Raw genomic sequence first — 19,866 nt, forward strand, 5'->3', positions numbered from 1 at the left:
TTTTAGACTTTCAAATTTTACATCTTAATTCCAATGATGGAGAAAGGTTGGCATTTACATTGGCATATGCGTCTTGCTTTAAAGATAATTCACAATATTTCAATCAAAGTGGGGCGGCACGGTGGTGCAGTGGGTAGTACTGTTACATTACATTACATTACATTACAGGCATTTGGCAGACGCTCTTATCCAGAGCGACGTACAACAAAGTGTATAACCATAACCAGGAACAAGTATGACGAAACCCCTAGAGAGAAGTACCGGTCCAAGTACAGGGAACAACCACATAGTTCAACTTGGACCCTGATGGTTAAACTGATTAACACTGACAACGAGAACGGCAACAACGCAATCTATGGAAAAATAAAAATAAATAAAAATACAAGTAGTCGTTAAGACAGTTGATGCGCCTAAGTCACCTATGAAACAGCTGCCTAGTTACAACCCTAAGTTTAGTCATTTACAGGGGGGAAGGGAGGGATGGGGAGAGGTGCAGCCTGAAGAGGTGGGTCTTCAGTCGTCGTCTGTTGCCTCACAGAAAGAAAGCCTTTGGTTTCTCTGGTTAACTCCCACATGAATCTTAGGTTAATTGGAGAGGACTTGCCCCTATGTGTGTATGCGAGTGAATGGTGTTCAATGGGCTGGTGATATCCTGGGTGTATTCCTTCCTTTCACCCAATGCATGCTGGGATATGCTCCAGCACCTCCCACGACCATGACCAGGAATAAGCGGGTTGAGATAATAGATGGATGTATGAATCAAAGTGAAAACAAACTGAAGACTGCATATTTTGTGTTCTGCTGCCCAAGATAACTTTGAAAAGTGATAGGAAAAGGTCAGGAGTCACTTTCTTTAAAGCTGGATTTTCATTTATTTCTAGAAACAGAAGAGTGCACCAAGCAAGCCTGTAGACAGCTGAATAGAAATAGATGACATGCTTAGCGCTGCTTGAATGGTTCTTGTTTACTGGTTGTGTATCCTTTGGAGGATATTTTTGACTCTTTTCTTCTTTTATAATACAGGTCAGAAAGTTTCTGTTTGAATTTACTTAAATACTTACCTGGTTTACCTAATCCACACACTGAATAATCACAAAACTTGATTTATTGTTTTACATTTCAGCTTAAGGCGGGTTTTCTGAAATTAGCTTGTCGGTCAAAGATTTATTTTTTCCTGTCCAGTAAGTCCTGCCTTGCCAAGTGCTCTGGCCTGCTTTGTGAGTTGATTTGCGCCATACATTGTTGCTGAATTAATGGCTTGTGCAGTCGCCCTATGAAACCTGCCTTGTTCTGCAGCGCACCTTCTTGGTCCTGCTAACCTTGGATCCTGACTGCGTGGCTGTACTGCGAAAATCTTGCTGATGAGGCAGGATCTCCTCTCCAGCAGCCGATTGCCACAGCCTCTGCTTTTAAATCACTCTAATTGGTCAATAATCAGAGTGGTCTGAACAGTTTTATTGCCGAGGGTTTGAAAATGAATCCCCCTTTATGGACTGATCCTCCACCCACCCCCACGTCCCTGTCCTGGATGAAAAAGAAGTGCATGTGAGGTTGACTTCCACCGACTGGCTTTAAAGTTTGGGCTATGTGGGAAGTGTTTTTGAAGGTTATTCAGCATCTTTGTCTGCAAATCAAGTCCTAGCATGCAAACTGAGAGGAAGTGCCCGATGATTTTTTTTTTTCACTTGCCGAGATTGGTAGACTGCCTCTGGTTTGACAGCCATTGTGTTTCCTCCTGAATTCTCTGCCTGTCTGTAATACAGCAGCAGAATTTATACCCTTAACATCATATTTCAAACTCCCCTGCAACAAAATGAAGTATTTATGATGTTCATTTCCTCAGTATTGCAACAAAAAAACTTCTGTAATATTAGATGAAAAACTTTACCAAAAATCATGACTGCTCAATATTTAAAACACAGCATCACAAGATGTCCATGGTTCTGGCAGGGTGTACAGCCCACAGGGTATGGTTGGCAGTACTGTAAGTGATCCATCGTAATAACCTGCCTTGGCTAAGTGTTAGATCTGGATCAGTGTAGAGTGACTGGATTAGTGAGAAACAGTCTAAGAACCGCTGGTCTGAAAATGGCCATGAAACAATGAGATGGGATGAAGCTTGGACACTGAAATAAGTTAGACATCATAGGAATGAAGGCAGGAAGATTTCAGAAGTGATTTGTGTATTTATTAACCATTTTATTATATATCTAAGGCTGTTTCCAAAATCAAGTACCAGACCGGCTTTTGGTTCTGTGCCTGGTAGCCTTGAAAGTTGTGGTGGTAATGAATCGTCTGGTCTTAGTCTTACACATCTTTGGTAATGATCTAAAAGAGCAACATTTAAAAGATGGCCTCTCCTCTTTTTTTTTTTTTTTAATTTCACAATTTTTACAAAAAAGATTCCAAACAGGTTTCCAGGCCTTAAAGTTAACAAGTTTCCATGAGAAGATAAAACTCTTGAATTTAAACATTCTGCATATATGTTCTTCACTCTGTGCTAGTACATGTTGCGGTTCTTGGGAGGGTTTCATTGTGTTCTTTTATCTTACGAGGAAGTGCAGAGAAATAGTGGATTTTAATGAGGGAAGGTTGTCTTCATTGATGATGTAATAAAACTGAAGCAGGTGTGTTTTTAACAGGGCTGTACTTTAATTTGTTCCCTCCAGCAGATGCATAGCTGATATGGGGACCTTGTATGAATGGAGATTGTTTATTGCTTTACCGCCCCCCTCCACCCCATGTCAACACACCCGCAAACCCTCAAGTGTTTTCCACCTACAGAAGTCCTGACATTACAGCACTCCACACCAAAAGCTTGAATTTAAAACCTCTGGGAACCTGAATCTGAAATTACTTTGAGGATTGTGTTGGTGTGTGTGTGAAAATGGCAGGAGAACATCACCATTTTTCCTCCTTTCCGTTTTCAGGTGGAGAGGAAACTGAGTTGCAGATCTCCAAAGGTGAAAACAAAGCAGTAATACAGGATTTCAGTCCTGATAAGGAGTACACAGTCAAGGTCATTGCTGTGAAAGGCGACAGGGAAAGCAGAGCTCTGAAGGGGAAATATGCAGGTGAGTTGATCCTGCTTCCTGGTTGTGTATTTTTGTGAGTGTTCTTTACAACTATGCAGTGACAATGATGAGGCATAAAAGTTTTTTGCGACAGTGTATAGCATCATTTTAAACAGTGCACAGCAAAGCTTAACAAGAATGTGCAAACTCACAAGCAATGAAATTATAGCCACATTTAGTATTAATATGATGCATATCCATATTTATCTCTGAAAATAAGGCGCAAATGTGTTCATTCTGATATTCTTGGCCCAGAATTCCCAATGGGACTAGATTCTGTTTCATACTGCAGGGAAATGTTTGACAAGTCCTTATGAATAGGAACCATTGCTACCATTCCCTCAGGGGAATAGCAAACACCATCTTGAAAAGCATCCTTTAGAATATCAAACAATCAGGGCAAAGCCAAGGTTTGGGTATAAAGGTCAGGAAAATAGTTTTTACTTTTGCGTTTACTACTTTTACATTTTGTGATTACGGAAACTGTCACATATAGTCAGTGTCATACCAAAACCTTGTTTGCCCTTTTTTGGGAGGGGGTGGTTTTGCACACACATCAAAAGTTCTCATCCAGTTTTATGTACTTTAATGTCTCATATCAGCCATAGCAACAACTCCATGTGACAAAAGCACAATAAACCAAATAATAGATGGGTTTTGATCAAATTATTGTATATGCAGTGCATTATCAGGCTATTGCACAACACCAGCATTATGACTGGTAGCATAAATCTATAAGTGGTGTAATTAACCATACATTTGCAATAAATTATAGAAAACAGTAACCGACAACTGGGAATTAACATCAACATTTAAATATTGGGTTTAAGTACCAATAGTCATTTAAGTAGCAAAAGTTTAATCGCAAGTGTTGTTTTACGCTGATGCGTTTCAGATATCCTTTACAATGAGCATACTTATAGTCAGATCTCATGATAGTAATTAACTTAATGAACAGCATTTATATAGAACAGTTTACCGATCTAAAGAGCTTCAAATGGTCAGGCTTTGTTACTAATCTCGACCATTACCAATAAGTAGCACCCCCTAAATGATGCACAGCAGCCATCTTTATGCAAAAGCACTCCCCAGACCTCAGCTTCCCTAAAACATCTTATTTAGCCAATAAAACATGGGGGAAAGAATGCCTTGATTAGGAATTACACAAAGATAGAATGTAGTTCCCTGTTGCAATCCTGACAGACCACAGTTGGTCAGGGCCTTTGATTACCTTCTAAATGTTTTAAAAACCGAATGCACAGTTGCCCTCTCAGTGCGGTTCTCCTGCTTGTTAGTGGGACCAGGCTGATGGAATACATCCAACCTGCTGACCAATAGGACCAAAGCCAAATTCGGGGGACAAGGAATGGGGCTGTGGGTAGGTAATGGGAGCACAGGCGAGGACATCCAAGCCTCACCACTGTCCACATCTTTTGTGCGTTTCAGTCCAAGAGCAGGAGCCAGACGAGGACGTGCAGTCCCAGAAACTGAAGGACCGAACCGAAGGGTCCGAGGATCTCAATGAAATATCGGGAGGTAGGGTGTCACCGGCACCGTTGCCATGGAAATGCACCCTGACTACCTCAGAATGCTCACAAGGGAGCGCTTCTTAAAATACTTTCTTGTTGTTTAGTTTCAATCTGTTTTTCACTTTTGATGCTACGCTTTATGCGTTGAAATATGAGGGCTGGAAAGAATGCCTCAGCCAAAATCATTATAAAACAACCCCTCATTGCACTGTTGCTGTGTGCTTGAGGTATTTACCATAGTAAGTACATTGGTAAGGAGGTCTTAAACCGAATATTCCAATATTAACTTTCCAAAGTCAGGCCGTTCGTGCAACTAACATCGGCGTTGGTAGAAGTATTCACTAAAACAGTTGTTCTTTGTGTTTAAAAAAATCATTCTCAGAGACGTTTTCAGCACTTGCTGTGACAATGATCAACGATGTATAGAAGGAAGATGTGTTACTAGTGGCTCTTGAGGTGGCTCTTGAGGAACCCTATTACTGTCCTTTCTGAAGTGAGCTGCATGTGCTCTTGGATTCCAGTGGGATTTCATTTGTCAAACAGATGTGGAGGCTGACCAGAAAAGCAAAATTGTTGTCTTGGTCTGAAAAGAAAACAAAGTCGCATTTCTCAAACACAGCTGTTTGTATCTGTGGTCCCTTCCTGTGTGTAGTTGTGTTGTTTCATAATTAAAATACAGTAGCATGGGCTAGAGATAGCCATTAATTTGTCTGTGCCACGTTGCTAAGCATTCTGGCTACTAATCAGCTGCGGGAGATATCCCTTCTGGATTGTCCTTAAATCTCAAGGCCGGGCCTGTTTTTGAGCCATTCCGTCTGCTTTTTGTCTGGGGGGAGGGGATTGCGGTGTACACACGACCGTGAGTCGGCAGGAGCGATTCTCCAAAGAGACTGCCTCTCTCAGATGTTTTTCTCGCTCTTTAATTTGGACCCCACTGTGTCATCCTCCCAAGTTGTAGGGATTTAGAGGGGCTTCCTTCCTGAAAGCTGAGAGAGCTTACCGTGATATGTCTTTTTTTTTATTCCTCAATTTAACAAACAAGTTGGAGTACGCGCTGCTACGGCTCGCGTCCTGGCTTGGCAACGCCTGGTTTCGGTGCTGCAAACCTCTTTTAAAAATTTCGACACTAGGGATGCTACTGATGAACAAAGAGCGTATCTCTTCAAGGTTGACTTTTTTTTTAGTCTGTCAATGAGAGCAGGTATCCTCACTGAAGTCGTGGTGCATGAGATTCCGATTTTCGCACTGCAGAGATTTTTTAAAGGCGTATGTAAGCCAAACCGGAGAAGTCCAAATGAGCTTAATTCCAGTTTCCAGTCCAGTGATCTATGTATTAAAGTATTATGTTGTTTTGCCTTTGCACCTTGTCGATGACACAAATTTGTGAGTGGAGGCGTTCTTTGCCGGTTCTGCTTTGCGACATATAGCTGGAGCTTATCAGATTTATTTTTCCGGCTGAAAGACCACCACGCGAAACCGCCATAGCATTATCTCAGTTATCCACACATGGGCGAATGCACAGATTCTCACCGTACGCTGAGAGCTGGACCTGACTACGCTGGAGGAAAATCACACAGCACAGAGCAGACTTGGGTCTCACAGAAAGTACAGGCAGAGGCCTCTCCTGCTGTCGCACACGTGCAGACTGTGCCTCTGTGACTGACGACGGGATGCCCCGAAGTGCTGCTCTGTGTGACAGTGGGTAGGATGCCCCCAAGGTAAGCTGTCGTGCTAAACTGTCTTTCTCAATTGCATGAACACGAGTGCACAAATGGAGGAAATCAGAGACTCTAAATATCAAAGTTCACGCATCATTTTGAGTTCTATTTGAAGAAAAAGTCTGTCAGAAAGGCTGGGAAAAATGGGCTACCAGGCCTGGACACCAAAAGGTGGTCCTATCTCTCTCCGGGTTTTTCCCAGCCCTGACACGTAGTGGTGAAGACAAGGGGTGGGGCGGGGGGGATACAGTGTTTTGTCTGAAAAGGGAGGGACATCAACCCAGGAAGCAATTTGTTTGAAACCCAGTGCTGGTTAAAGCTGCTCCCCGAGCCTGCTTTGTTCAGACCTGTGGCAAGAGCTGGCAGAGGTCAGAGGTCGTGTCTGTCACGCACATAAGCGTCTGTAATAGCACAGGAAAAGAGGGGGTGTAATGGGCTTAGCTGACCTCCTTTGTTAGAGGGCAGGACACTCGAGGGGGAAGTGGGACGAGGTTATTACAGAGGAATTCCAGCACCTGCACCCCGTAATCTTCTCCACAGCCACAGGAGGATCTGTGTGTCAGGAGAAATGCGTGATGGATGAAGAACATTTTCCCTGAATTTTTCACATAATTAGCAGTTTCTAACTGAAAGAGTAAAAGCTTGTACGATTATGGATTTCCCTCTTGATTTGTGTTTGGTGTCTTATGAAAATAGGAGGACGTGTGTTGTCTTTAGTTATTGCTGCTTTATTTCCCCCTTATTTGGTGTTCTCCCAGTTTGAAATGGCCACTCCTTTTGGGCCTGTGCAAAACGCCCCCTGCTGGGAAGGGACACGTGCGAACAGGTGTGGGCCAGTCGCTGTTCCTTTCTGAGTCCCATGTGGTAATACTGTACAACTGAGAGCAGTTGGTGAAGGCAGATTGCAGGTCTCAATTGCCAGAGGAGGCGCTATTGAGCAATGAAGTTGGGAATAACCTGAGTAAAATCCTCCTTCCTTGAGTAACAGGATTGCCATTGATGTCCCACAGTGTTCTACACCTGACATGTTTGTGCTCAGGTTCTGTCTGGACTGTAGGCAGCATCAACCCCCTGGAATGTTAACATAGTGTATTTTTTATTTTATTATCTATTTTTTTATTATTTTTTTAAAGGATAGCAGACAGTCCACCCTCCTTTCATATTTTTTGCTTTATTCCTACAGGTAGAAAGCAGATAGTGTAACAGTTAGACAGACGGCTGCCAGACTGTCTGTGCCACACGTCTGGCCTACACAGTGTATTTTATAATGTTTTATGGATTTTTTTACGCTACTAGATTTTCCTCATTTTGTTTCCCAGTGAAGTGTTAGGCATGGCATCTTCTTGAGTTATGAAGCCTGCTGAAACATTGGTCTTCTCGGCAGCCCGTAGTAGCAGGCAGAGGCATCTTTCCTCTGGCAGTCGGAAGCCGGAAAAAGTGCGAGCTCTCTATTTCAGGCAGGGAAGCAGCGAGCGCAGTCAACGGAGAAAATATCGATGAACCCGAAACAGACCGCTGGCCCCCTTTGACATGCCCGGCGGGCAGAAGTTAAAGCAGAGGAGGATAAAGGACTGTCGTAGGCTCTACACTGAGAGATTCACCTGCATATAAAGCGCCTTCTTCTGAAGGGCTGTCACCGGCGCTGTTTGAATCATATCGAATGTTACGGACAGAACGCCACCTTTGGTAACCGTCAGTCGGTAACCGTGGCAAAGGCGGACAGAATCAGAGCGGTAATCAAATGACAGCTGGTGTCATGGTGACTGGAACTCAATTTACTGTTGCTTCCCATTGCTAATGTGGATAAGGGCAGTGCCTGATAAACCGAGGCTTGCATTTCTCCTGTCAAAGGGTAGATGCTATTGCGTACAAGGTAAAGCTATCTCTGTACAGTTTAAATACTGTTTATCTCCAGGCAATATTCTACTCAACAGCTAAATGAATCAGTAGAGAAATATCATTATTAGTGTTGTCATTAACCCTTTCATGCATGGTGTCTACTACAGTGCAGGATTTTAAAAGTGTCCTCTGCAGGGCTTTCAAAGACTATTTTTAACTAGTCAAACACATTTCTGATCTTCAAACTGCTTGATGGCTTCGACCTCTGCCTACATTTTTACATGCTCCATATTCATTTGATGTACATTTGATTGGCTTTTATAGCTTTGATACATTAGAAGTCAAAATGGTGGATGGAGGTGGAGATGTTCTAAGTACTATACCTCTGGTATAACTGAAAACAGAGCAGGTTAAAAAAAGATGCAAGGAGCAGTATAAGCTAAATTTAAACAAAAAATACTTTTGTTCTTATACTGTGTATGAAAAACTTTCTGTCCACTCTTGTGGAAATTTTGCATTAAGAGTGGTAATGAGCACGTGTAGCCTATGTTTTCATGGAGCCAAGACATTTTCAACGTGCTTTCACATGTCCTTAGAAGTAAAAAAAAAAAAAAAAAACTGTAAAAAAAAAAAGTATTGTTGTTTTGTAATAATTCATGCACGAGAGGCTTAAATAGGAGCAACAAAGGAAATTAATACATTCTTAATTTGCCCCAGGCCAGTAGCCAAACTTAAGTAAAATGCAAGATAACATTACGTGAATCATGAATACTGTTTAATCCAAAAGCGCATAGGGAATGCAAGGGATTGTGTTGTCAGTTATGATATAAATTAATGTAGATATTACCCCTGTAAGTTGTTATTTGGCTGTACAGAAAATAGCATACCATTGAGTATATGTGTTTTCTGATTTGTTTCTCGTCTCAGAACCAATTCATTCAATTTCATACAGGTCTGGTGGTCACAAAGAGAGTCCAGTCATTCACAATGTCAGGAAATGGAGCATATGATTAATTCACAGCAGCAAAGTCCAGAGTAATCTCCACCACCATATGGAGAAAGTCGCACAGATGCCCTCTTTCAGAGCCGCCACTGTTATGGATCTGCCGCGACTCTATTGTCCGCTCGATCCCCTGTGCTCCCCCTCCTTCCCGACGCTCGCTGGAATTTCTGCTACAGACCTTTCATTTGACTGTTTCCGGGATTGAAAACTCCTGTGGCGGCTTTAATCTTGCCAAACCGCCTACACGAGTGCTTTGCTTGTCTGTTGTTTGGTTTATTGTGCTAACAGCACTTTAAAAAAGTCAAGACTGCTTCTGTGACAAATCACCGCTCAGCGAGTTAGGGATCGCCGGTTGGTGGAGTCCAGATGGTATTGAGATTTCTGAGACTTTAAGTTAAGTATGAAGGTGGCGCTTCTGCTGAAACGCAGCCTTTCCCCATGCAGCCAAAGGGAAGTGAGGCGGTCTGATGCCTCTGCATCAGTGATAGCTGCCAGGTGGGACATCCAGTTAAGACTCTCCGGTCTTAATGTTTAGCCCCGGCTGCAGGCTGTGTTGTTGCAGTAACTTGTCATTTGGTCTCCCTGTCGCCTATTAATCGAGCGAGCGAAGCCATTAATTATGCCATTGTTTCATGTCGCGGCTGCGTTTCTGTTTGGCTCTGATTGTGTTTCAAAAGTGCGCTATAAGTGATGACTCGGGATCTGTGTGTTTGCATGCCAGTTTTGCGCTCCTGTGTTTGTGGTGTGTGCAGGGAAAAAGACTGGCTTTAGTTTAAGAGTTTTTTTTCTTTTTTTTTTCGACTTCACACGGGAATTATTTATTGGGACAATGTGTCTGAAAAATAAAAATGGTATTACTGCCACTGTTTACAATCTATTGATTTAGGGTTGTTTTCCCTCTTGAATACAGCACGAGTAATGCATTTTGAGGAAAATGACGTTTTATTGCATTTGATGGAAGAAAAGGCCAGAGAGTACTTTTTTAGTTCTAAAAGGCATAAAGGCGCCCAAAACTTAAGCCGCTGGGACGTGCTCATGGTTTTTCTGATTATTTTTTGTCTGATTTTGCCCAGTGACTGTTGAAAGATGTCCTGTTCACCTATTATTACTGTCATAGATACTAAAGATTGGGGAAGAGAAATTACAGCTTGTGTGTGATACTAAATTAATTCAGGTAGGATTAATTCAAAAGAACCTCGTAATTGAATCTGTAATATTCTGTGCCTTTACTTTTGATTTGTATTATCTGCTCACTTAATCCTGAAGATGAAAGTGCTTTGTTCCATTAGACATTAGACTCTAATCTTGTGAAAGATTTGGTACAGTATATTTGTGACTGTCTTGGACAGGGCTGTTGTGTAAGGTTGGTGTGGGGCCAAGGCATTTTGGCCTATAGGCTTGGCTTGACCTATGGATTCTTTCTGTACTCTCTCTCCTTTTCGCTATCACTGTCTTCTTCTACAAGCATGTCCTTCCCTCAACCTTTTCTGTCTTTTTGTCTTGCCTTTTTTATTTTTCCTTCATCTCTTGCCAAGTGATTCTCTGTCTCTTTTCTCCTACTGTTTAGTTTTATCTGTATGCGTTCCCCATCTCTGCCTCTGCGTCTTTTTTATCTCCTTGTCTTAATCTCCCCAACCGTACTCCTCCCTATTTCTACCCCTCTCCCCCTCCTTTTCGCTCTCTACAGAGATGAGACTCTTTGACAGACTTATTTGCCCCCACTTGCAGAGCAGTCGTAAACTACCCCCCTGGCCCCCCTGGAAGGGCCTGACCCGCGCAGTAAATCCCCCCTTGTTGGTACCCTGCAGGGTGAGCGGGCGGGGGGTCATGGCCCGATCCCTCAGAGGTCTTAACTCCAGCCACAAGCCCGTGTCTGCTCCGTCTCACGGCTTCAATAACAGGCTCAGGAGCATATTATACTGTAGCATTAGCTCTTAATGGGAGTAAATGCTGTACCTGCCTCTGTACTTTGCGATTCCACAGGTGTTGCAAAGTATATCATAGGTGTAATTCAGTCTCGGTGAGTGTCTTTCTCTTTCTGTGGCTTAGTGATTATTTTGGGCAGAGGATGGGATCCACAGGTTTACTGAAAGGTGCGTTGTGTCATGCTTCCTTGCGGAATTCCTTTTGTCAGAGAGGAACGCATGTACCTGCGCCAGGTGAACCTACTCAAGTATGACTCAAGTATGAGGAGACAGGTCAAACAATAACGGTTCGTCAAAACACATCATCGAGGTGAATGCCACAGTGGCAGCTTGAATGCATATTTTGCTAAAATATTATTCTGTATTATATTTGATGTTTCTTAAGACAGAAATCTATGACAAATGTACAAAAACATTGTACTCAAAATTAGATTTGTCTGGTCTTCTCAGTGGGCTTTTGAATGTTGAACTAATCCGGCCTTGCAATTACAGTTTATTAATTTCTTTCATCCATATTTCTACCCCTTTTTCTTTACTTTGACTCATAATTTCGGAAGCTCGATTGCTATTGGAAAACCTGTCCTGTCACTGCAATAGAGTCTGTGAATTTGGCAGGGTACAGACTAGTATTCATATCCTCCGGAATCACACTTCTTTCTGCTATAGGGCCCGTAGGCTGAGCTAAAGGGCTGTGCTTTTAGCTATTGTAAAAAGCAGCTATACAGCTATTATATATCTGGTGCTTTGCAGACCGCAGGCAGCTGTGAATTTGGTAGCGTGTGGTGGGGAGGGGCATGTCCTGCTGATTAATCCCTACTTCCCTGGACAATTGTATGGCTAATTATGTGTTGCGCCACAGGTCCCAGCCGTATTCAGCCTTGCCATTGCACAGTTGGATGCAGCACCTGACAAACCTGCAGCCAGTTCTTAATTTGAGATACACTGATTCAATTTGACCTTTGTGGAGACCATTTGAAACATTAACCAGCGTTGGATAAATGAGGAGCTGTCAATATTTATCCCGCTGACACAAAGTGCAGTAAGAGTTATGGATTGTATAATCTACAGTCTTTTTTTATTTAAACAACTGAGGAGTTAAAATGTGTGTCATGAAACAAATTGTTCTCATCTGGCTATTGAAGGAATCAAGGTCTGATAAATGACTTGATGATTGCTCATTTCCTGATGCTTTTTACACTAAACCTGTCTCACGGGATTCTGAGAAGTTGAGACGGAGGGCAACTGTATTTTCCTTTCCTCAGTCAGCATTCCTAGCAAAATGGAGGGAGGAAATTATATCTGTTGCCATGTTTATCTACACATTGTCCTTTATTTAGTCTTTGCCTCTGACTGTGAACGGTCTCAGGTGGTTTAAGAGTGCCCCCGATGGAGTAATGGAAGAAAGGAGTTGAGTGCAAGTGACAGAAGTCTTGATAGATGCGATTACTGTATGCTGACTGCTGGTAATGACTTTGTGGAGTCTGTGCCGAAGAAAAGAGGTGTGTGAGGAACAAAATGACCTTGTGTGACCCTCGCTGTGGAGGTGTGAGGTCACCGAGACATGGAGAGATAGGAGACACCATTACTCGGTCACTGACCTGCCAGTCTGGTAGCTGGATTACACTGTAGGTGGTTTCTCATGTATGTGGAGTAAATCACTGTCCTCCCAAAGGGAAAAATTAGATAAATCTCAATGCCCTCCCAAATGACAGAGGACATTTTCATGACTGCCCTAGAACTGCCATTTGGAGCAAAGACAATTGGCGTGACACCCCTGGGAAGGAGATGCCGTGGTTCCCGGGGTTTCACCATAATTTGCCACATGGAGAGAGGGAAAGAGGGAGAGAGAGCACACAGCCGCACACACTCCGATATGTAAACAGAAATAAACAAAAATCTTCACCCTTCCCCCTCACTGGTTCCAGGCAAAAACAATGAACTAAAATAACTAACAAAAACAAACTATGCGACAGCGACAGTTTTTCAGCTTGCCGCTTCACTGACAGCTTTTCTTTTCTCCTTGTCCAGCCGGGTTAGCTTTGCTTTGTCTTCTGACGCACAAACAGACTCATTCTCTCTCTCGGTGTGCACCCCCAGTCTCAGCCTCAGTGGAGAGAGGTCCGCTTTTATGCACCTGGGCTGATGACTTAACACACCCCAGGTGCCTGTGCTGTCTCCACTGGCAGGCATGGCCGAGACAAATCCGATTCTCCACGCTCATTATACCCTGTGGATCGAATTCTGCGGGGTTTGAAAAGGAACAATATTATTTTTAGCTATTAGCAGAGATCTTACACTTCTTTGTTAATTGTACGTATACATCATACGGTAAAGTGTTGTGCCGATGAAAGCTATTACTGTTAAGGTCAGTAAGTTCACGCTGGAAATGTTCCTTTGGTTGTCTATGTGGCAGTTCATTGAAAGAGGTAAGAGGGAGTTTACATGCAAAGCAGCAACTTGCGCTTTCAGAGCTTGTGGTTTATCTCAAGTCTCAGATAAGTTGAAGCAATTTTTTGGCCAAAATGAAAACGCATTCATGAATATGAATGTGGCCATTAAGCAGTGGCATACCAAGAAAAGAACACATTTTCAAAAATAAGCTCATTGCCTTCACTTCCATGTTACATGATTGCATATATTAATATTAACAAGCAAGATATTTTGCAAAACTGCTATAGAGATGAATGTGAGATGAGCTTCATTATTGAGAGTGTTCTGCGCTGAGCATGGCATCCGTACTGAGTTCACAAAAAAACTCTGCAGGGGTGCAAGCTAGTAACCAAAGATTATATATTCTACAGATGGATTAATATTCTGCAGCTGGAATATCAAGTATAAACCAAGAAGATGCTCTCAAGTGGCAGATCCCACTAAAGCTTAGGTTCACACTGCACTGATTCACCATGAGAAAAATGCAAGTTAGACAACAATCTTTTTATGACAATCTTATGTGTTTTGTTGAAGAGGTTCAATGTGACATCTATTGGGTTAAACATAACTGAAGTTTCTTTTGTGACCATGTCTACTCCTAAAGCCTCAGTTCCTTGTGATTGTAGGTGCATTGGTTGTGTCTTGCTTCGTTCTCATAATCCCAGTCCTCATTCTCATAAAAGCGGAAAGCTTAGCTTCTCTTTCAGTGCTTTCATTGACTGCTTACGTAGATGAGAATTGTTTGAACTTGGGGTAAAAGCTGGTAGAATTTTAATTTAGTTACCATGGAAATACAAGCAGTGGATCTGAGAGGAGTGTGTGAACCTGTGTGTGTCTGTGCGAGTACGCACATCAGCGCATGCTTGTGTCTGTAAGTATGTCTGCCTCATGATATTGATGGATTTGGTTCTGCTAGACATTGGAAATGATGGATGGTAAATTCATAAAATTGATCAAAATGTATTAGTGACAGCATAAGGACTGTGTCATAATAAATCACTCAACAGTACCTTTATTTTCCTGAGGGACTTGGAGCCTGGGAAAACTCAAAGGCAGGTTGAGAAACTTTCTCCAGAAAAGAGCTTGAAGAGACACTCCTATAAGAAGATTACTAGAAAATAAACGGTTTGAAGCGAAACAAAGGGAAATATAGTAAATAAATAAAGAAGTATTCAAGATGTCCGGCCATATTCATCACAGATTGTATGCAGGCTAATTGGCCAGGTTAAATGAAGTACCTATTCACCAGACCTGGGTCAAATACGTATTTGTTTTGGATTAAAATACTTTTCTTCGCTTTACTAATCTTGTCTGATGTATTGGAACCAATGAAATACTCCCAAAAAAGTGCAAACCCCACCTTCTGGTCATATTGGCAGGCTCAATTACACCAGGCAAGATCAGTAGAGCACAGAAAAGTATTTGAATCCAAACAAATATGTATTTGACCCAGGTCTGCTATTCACCCATATTACATTGTAGTCATGGACTGCAGAGGCCTGTGGTCTGTTTTACAGCAACCCAAATGTAGCCAGCTTTAATGGACAGCAGCTTTTCCTTCCATAACTCGTACATTGTCTGACAAATAAATGAGTAACTACACTACGTAAAAGGTACAATTAGCAATACACAATTTAATTGCCAGATAGACAAAGTTCCTTCATGAATCAAAAGTGGCAGAGGGAGATAGATCTTTAAGAAATTGATTTAGAAAAAAATGCAATGGAATGCCTTTGAGTACATTCATGGGCTCTTTATTTTGAATGATTAAGTAGAGAAAAATCTGCCGTCCATGAATTTGACAGTGTCATTTAGAAGGAGGAGGGGAACTACAGGGGACGTAAGCGACCACTTGATGGATATTCCAGAAGGCGGGCAAAATTTGAAGGGAAAGATTCATCATTGACTTTTCAGTCAGGGAAAGAAGGATTAGAGTGTAATCGGAGCTGTGTTCAATTACGGCAAGTGAGGAGGAGGAGGATGTGGAAATCGGGTGCCCCCGTTCGTCTGGACGTCAGCTTCGTAAAACTCCAGCTATCAGTCACCTTTTTAGCATGCAAAATCCAGACTGTGACTTAAAGAGGTCTAGACTTGCCCTGCGGTAGGACAGAAATCCAGACTAAGAGAAAGCCATGGCTTGGACGGGAGAAGACAGCGCAGACAGACACATTCAATTCTTGTCGGCAGAGTGTACCGCTCTCTGTCGTTTTAGAACTGTACACTTTCAGTCGCTTCGCAGCAGTGGTTTACTGAGGTCCCCACAACGAGCCAGCAATCAAAGTGAAACCAACTTCGCAGCCCAATACTGCAGCATCAGGCCATTATCAAATATACTGTTGGCTGTAAACTTTGTTAGATTTTACATTGAGCATTTATGCCCTCGTAATAAAGATGGCCTTTCTTACGGCACAGCAGTAATGCCATTCCCAGAGACGTGTGCTGTCAGCACACTGCACTGCTCCTGAGATTCCACCGTCAGTCAGAGCCTGTAGCATTTCTGATATTCACAGAGGTTGGAAAAACAGCTGTTATGTGTAGAAAGATGCAGGAGTAATAAAATGCTTAAGAGAGAAGACAGATCCCCCCCCCCCTCTTCTTTCAATAACTCAGCCCCCACATTCTTTGGGATTTAACACCAAAAAATATTTCATCTGACCAGACCCATTTTCTCAAATGGCATGGGTGCCCAGTGGTATTTTTCTTGCACGCTCGATAATTCCAGTTCCTCTCTCTCGCACTCTCTCTCCCTCCTTCTTTTTCTCTCTTTCTCCCTCCCTCCTTCCCTCCCTCTCTGTCTTGCCGTCTCTCTCTCTCTCTCTCTCTCATTCTCTCTCTCATCTATGTAATACATTCTTGGCATTGTTGGGATTGGTGTCTTAGAGTACACTAAATTCATAATATCCAGTGTCTGGGGCCCCTGTGATTATTCTGTCTATTAGTATTCCAACACTGACATAATCACGGGATTGTTCTGTCACAAAAAGCCTACATGTTGCTCGCATAATCTTGGATTCCATTCCAGTGTGACTGCAAAAATATTTGATCAGTGTCCAGATTTGCATATTTGTATCACAGCTGAATCCTGCAGTCCCCTGTGTTTCTAATGATTTCACAGCTGATTTCATTGGATTGTTCTGTACATATTGCTACATAAAATAGTTTTGTATTATGTATGAATGTGGTTGTCTTAATACGGACCATTGTGGTTTTCATTCCAATTTACAATAAATAATTTATCTCCTCACATGACAAAGCCTGGTAGATCAGATTCTGTTGAAGGACAATAATATTTCAGGCATTGTGGGTGATATTTGTAATACATGTGGTCTTTCCTCTACATAAGTGTGCGCATATTTTATACGTATGCATAAGGACAACTTGAATGGCTGATTTCTATGCACAAGTTTTGTCGGTGCAGTCTGGCATTTCTGGCCTCAGCATGGAAGCGCACAATTTCACAGCCATATTCATTATTTCAGCTTTTCATAGTTTGCCACTTTTGTGTTTCTTCCTGTGAATTCCAATCTTGAAACAGAAGCAGTAACATGGGCCATTTGTGAATGTGCTGTCACGTACCCTAAAAAAATGTTCTAAGTGGCCGTGTTCAACAGAGAGTTTTTACGATCTGTCACTGTGTGAGCCAAAGATTGAAGGCAGATCAAGCAGAATAACATTCGCACAATGACCGTGCAGCTAGCTGAAAGGTCTGACAGGGATGATGTGTAATCACACCTTAGCCAATCCCTGGATTCCCCCTCTCATGCCAGGCAATTTGATTTCTCTTTTGTTTTCAGAGCCTGTGGTTCTTTGCTGTTGTTTGTTCTTCCTGCATTTCTTGGGACTATACTTTTGCCCTCGGCGGGATGACTGCACTTTGATTCCTGCAGTTGTGTTTGCAGTTTAAGTCGCTCTGGATAAGGGCGTCTGTTAAATGACAGTAGAGTCAAGCAGTTCTAACCACTCTTTGTCAGAGGTGGAATGGAAGTCCTTGAGGGACAGAATGACTTACAGGCATCAGCAATGTTCTCCATGCGAGTCCAAGTAGTGCTGGAGAGGGACCTAGAAGCACGATGCTTCAGTCCTCTGAATAAGAATATAGGACACCAGTCAATCAATCATTCAGTCTTTATTTATTTATAGCAGCATTTGCAAACAAAAAGACTAGAAATAAAACTCAGTTTACCCAATCTGGGAAGAATAGGAAAATTGTCCCTTGATTCCCTAAAAGACGATGATGGTGAGCTGCAAGAAAGAGGGATGCAGAAAACAACAGCTTCATATTGGAAAAAAAAAAATTGGGCTGCAGTTTTAAGACATTCCAAACATCACGAAAGGGTCCCGCCCAGGTCCTCTGAGATCACCCTGAGCAAGGCGAAGTCCCAGGGTTGCCCACTAATCTCGTTTTCCTCTAGTTAATAACCTCTCTTCCACCAAAGACGCACTGTCTCGATCTGTTTGATGTGCACGTCGGCTCGGCTATTAGACGCACTAAAGCCCAAAGCTCTTTAGTTTCAGCTCAAGCAGAGTGCGTGCTTTCTGTCGAGAGCAGATTGGAACCACAGAGGGTAAACTTTAGCTGCTTATACCCTGCCCTTTCAAAGGAAGTCCTACGCATTGTCATTTATCATATCGACACGTATCGGCACAAAGTACTTGACTATTCTTTATTGTTTTCACTTCCAAGTGGTTCATTTTTTTACATGGCAAATTACAATTTTTACTGCTGTCTAAAAGCGTTGCTGTGCTGAGGCTTGTTGGAACTGGTGGAGGACCTGTCCATTATGGTCAGCGGCATCGGCATGTTTTATCCTGGGAAAACTGAGAGAGGAATTTACATATTAGTTTATTTATATTAAGTTTCTGTATTTATAGCTGTCATTAAAAGATGAAGATGTCAATAGAAAACAACTAAGGAGAAGCATGTACCAACACGACAATCTGTAGAAGAACACTGATCCAATAATCTTAGATAATTACTTTTTACCCATCCCTAAACCCGCCACCCCCACCCCTTACCCCCACTGACACCAAAACACAATGATCCTCTGATGGAAATATGATTTGAACATATAATTTAGAAGCCAGTTTCATAACTGTCCCTGCTGATTGTTTTGTTGTCTGGAGGGTGAACACATTTGTTGCGGAAATGTCATCACTGAATGAATAGGTGTAGTAATTGTAACATGCCACGCACGTGTAACTAATTCATTATTCCGTATTCCTCAATCCCTCAATCCTCCTCTGTGCACACAAAGGTGGATTAATTATGTTGTCAATGTTTTGTCACATGGAATGCGTCTCCATCTCATCTGTCTGTCTCCCTCTCTCTTGTCTTTGTTTTCCAGCAGACTATTAAAAGGGAATTCTCTGAAGAGTCTTTCCTCCAAGCACAATTGAGGAGAGTGTCGAAATCCACAGCACCTGCAATGCACCAAACAAACCTTGTCAGCGGTCATGTGACATCATGGCCTGGTTATTATATTGTGCTGTTGAACGAAGAGAAGTGTAGGGAGACAAGGCTCCGTGAGCCTAATCTGGAGACCCAAATCTTCCACAAATAAGGGGATTACCGAGGAGTCAGACCCCTGGCGAAGCCTGATCCTCCCTGGCATCACATCTGGATTTGTTCCTTTTATTGGAACGCGGTCGTGCGTGAAACCATCGCGCTTTCACTTCGGGTCTTGTTCAGATGCCGGGCTGCTGGGCGGCTCATTCTGTTAAGGCCGGCAGCCCCGCAGGGCAATGCCCAGGGACGGAGGGTTTCGTTCAGCAGGGACCCCCTGTTTATCGATTGGCTGGTCATGGTTTGCCCGTTGAGTCACGGAGGACGTGTCTTCTGGCTCATGTGTGAAAAGAAGCGGTAGCTGACATCGCCTGGTTTGGCGGAGAGTGTGTGCTTCTCTGTGCTCTCCTGAATCAACAGCATAGTCTGCAGCAACGGGCGCTGCACAGAGCATTCCAAACTGGGAGAAATACAGGAAAAAAGCAAGAATTTTTTTTTGCTAGGTTGTTGCATTTCTCCCAGAATGCATTACTTTTTTTGCACACAGGTCAGGTTTATTTCTCCCATTTTTTGCAGAACAGAGAGTAATTCCAGCTGTGTTTACAGCATTAAATTGAATGTGAACAGCTTGAAATCACTTGTGTAAATTAAGTATAAATAAACAAATTTTCATTTATATTTAAATAAGCAAAACATCACAATTTCTTCTTTTTTTTTTTTAAAATAATGGATGTGGACTTGACCACACAGGATGAGATATGTTTCTAGTGAATTGCATATGAGCTTGTAAATTTCTCATTTCCCTTGCAACTAAATGGCCTTTTCTTGCATCCAAAGAGTGCTCC

The 19,866-nt window shown here is 42.4% G+C and overlaps 1 protein-coding gene across 3 annotated transcripts in view; it reads left to right on the forward strand.

Annotated features, from left to right (window-relative positions):
- The window catches only part of col14a1a (collagen, type XIV, alpha 1a), a 113,684-nt gene that overhangs the window by 9,722 nt on the left and 84,096 nt on the right, over nt 1-19,866 (forward strand). For all 3 annotated transcript variants that reach the window (XM_035389260.1, XM_035389270.1, XM_035389280.1), the window contains exons 4-5: nt 2,931-3,074; nt 4,521-4,610. In XM_035389260.1, the coding sequence (XP_035245151.1) occupies nt 2,931-3,074; nt 4,521-4,610 (234 nt within the window). The remainder of the gene's footprint in view (nt 1-2,930; nt 3,075-4,520; nt 4,611-19,866) is intronic.

This window comes from Anguilla anguilla, chromosome 1 (assembly GCF_013347855.1).
Source record: "Anguilla anguilla isolate fAngAng1 chromosome 1, fAngAng1.pri, whole genome shotgun sequence".
Taxonomy (NCBI): Eukaryota; Metazoa; Chordata; class Actinopteri; order Anguilliformes; family Anguillidae; genus Anguilla; species Anguilla anguilla.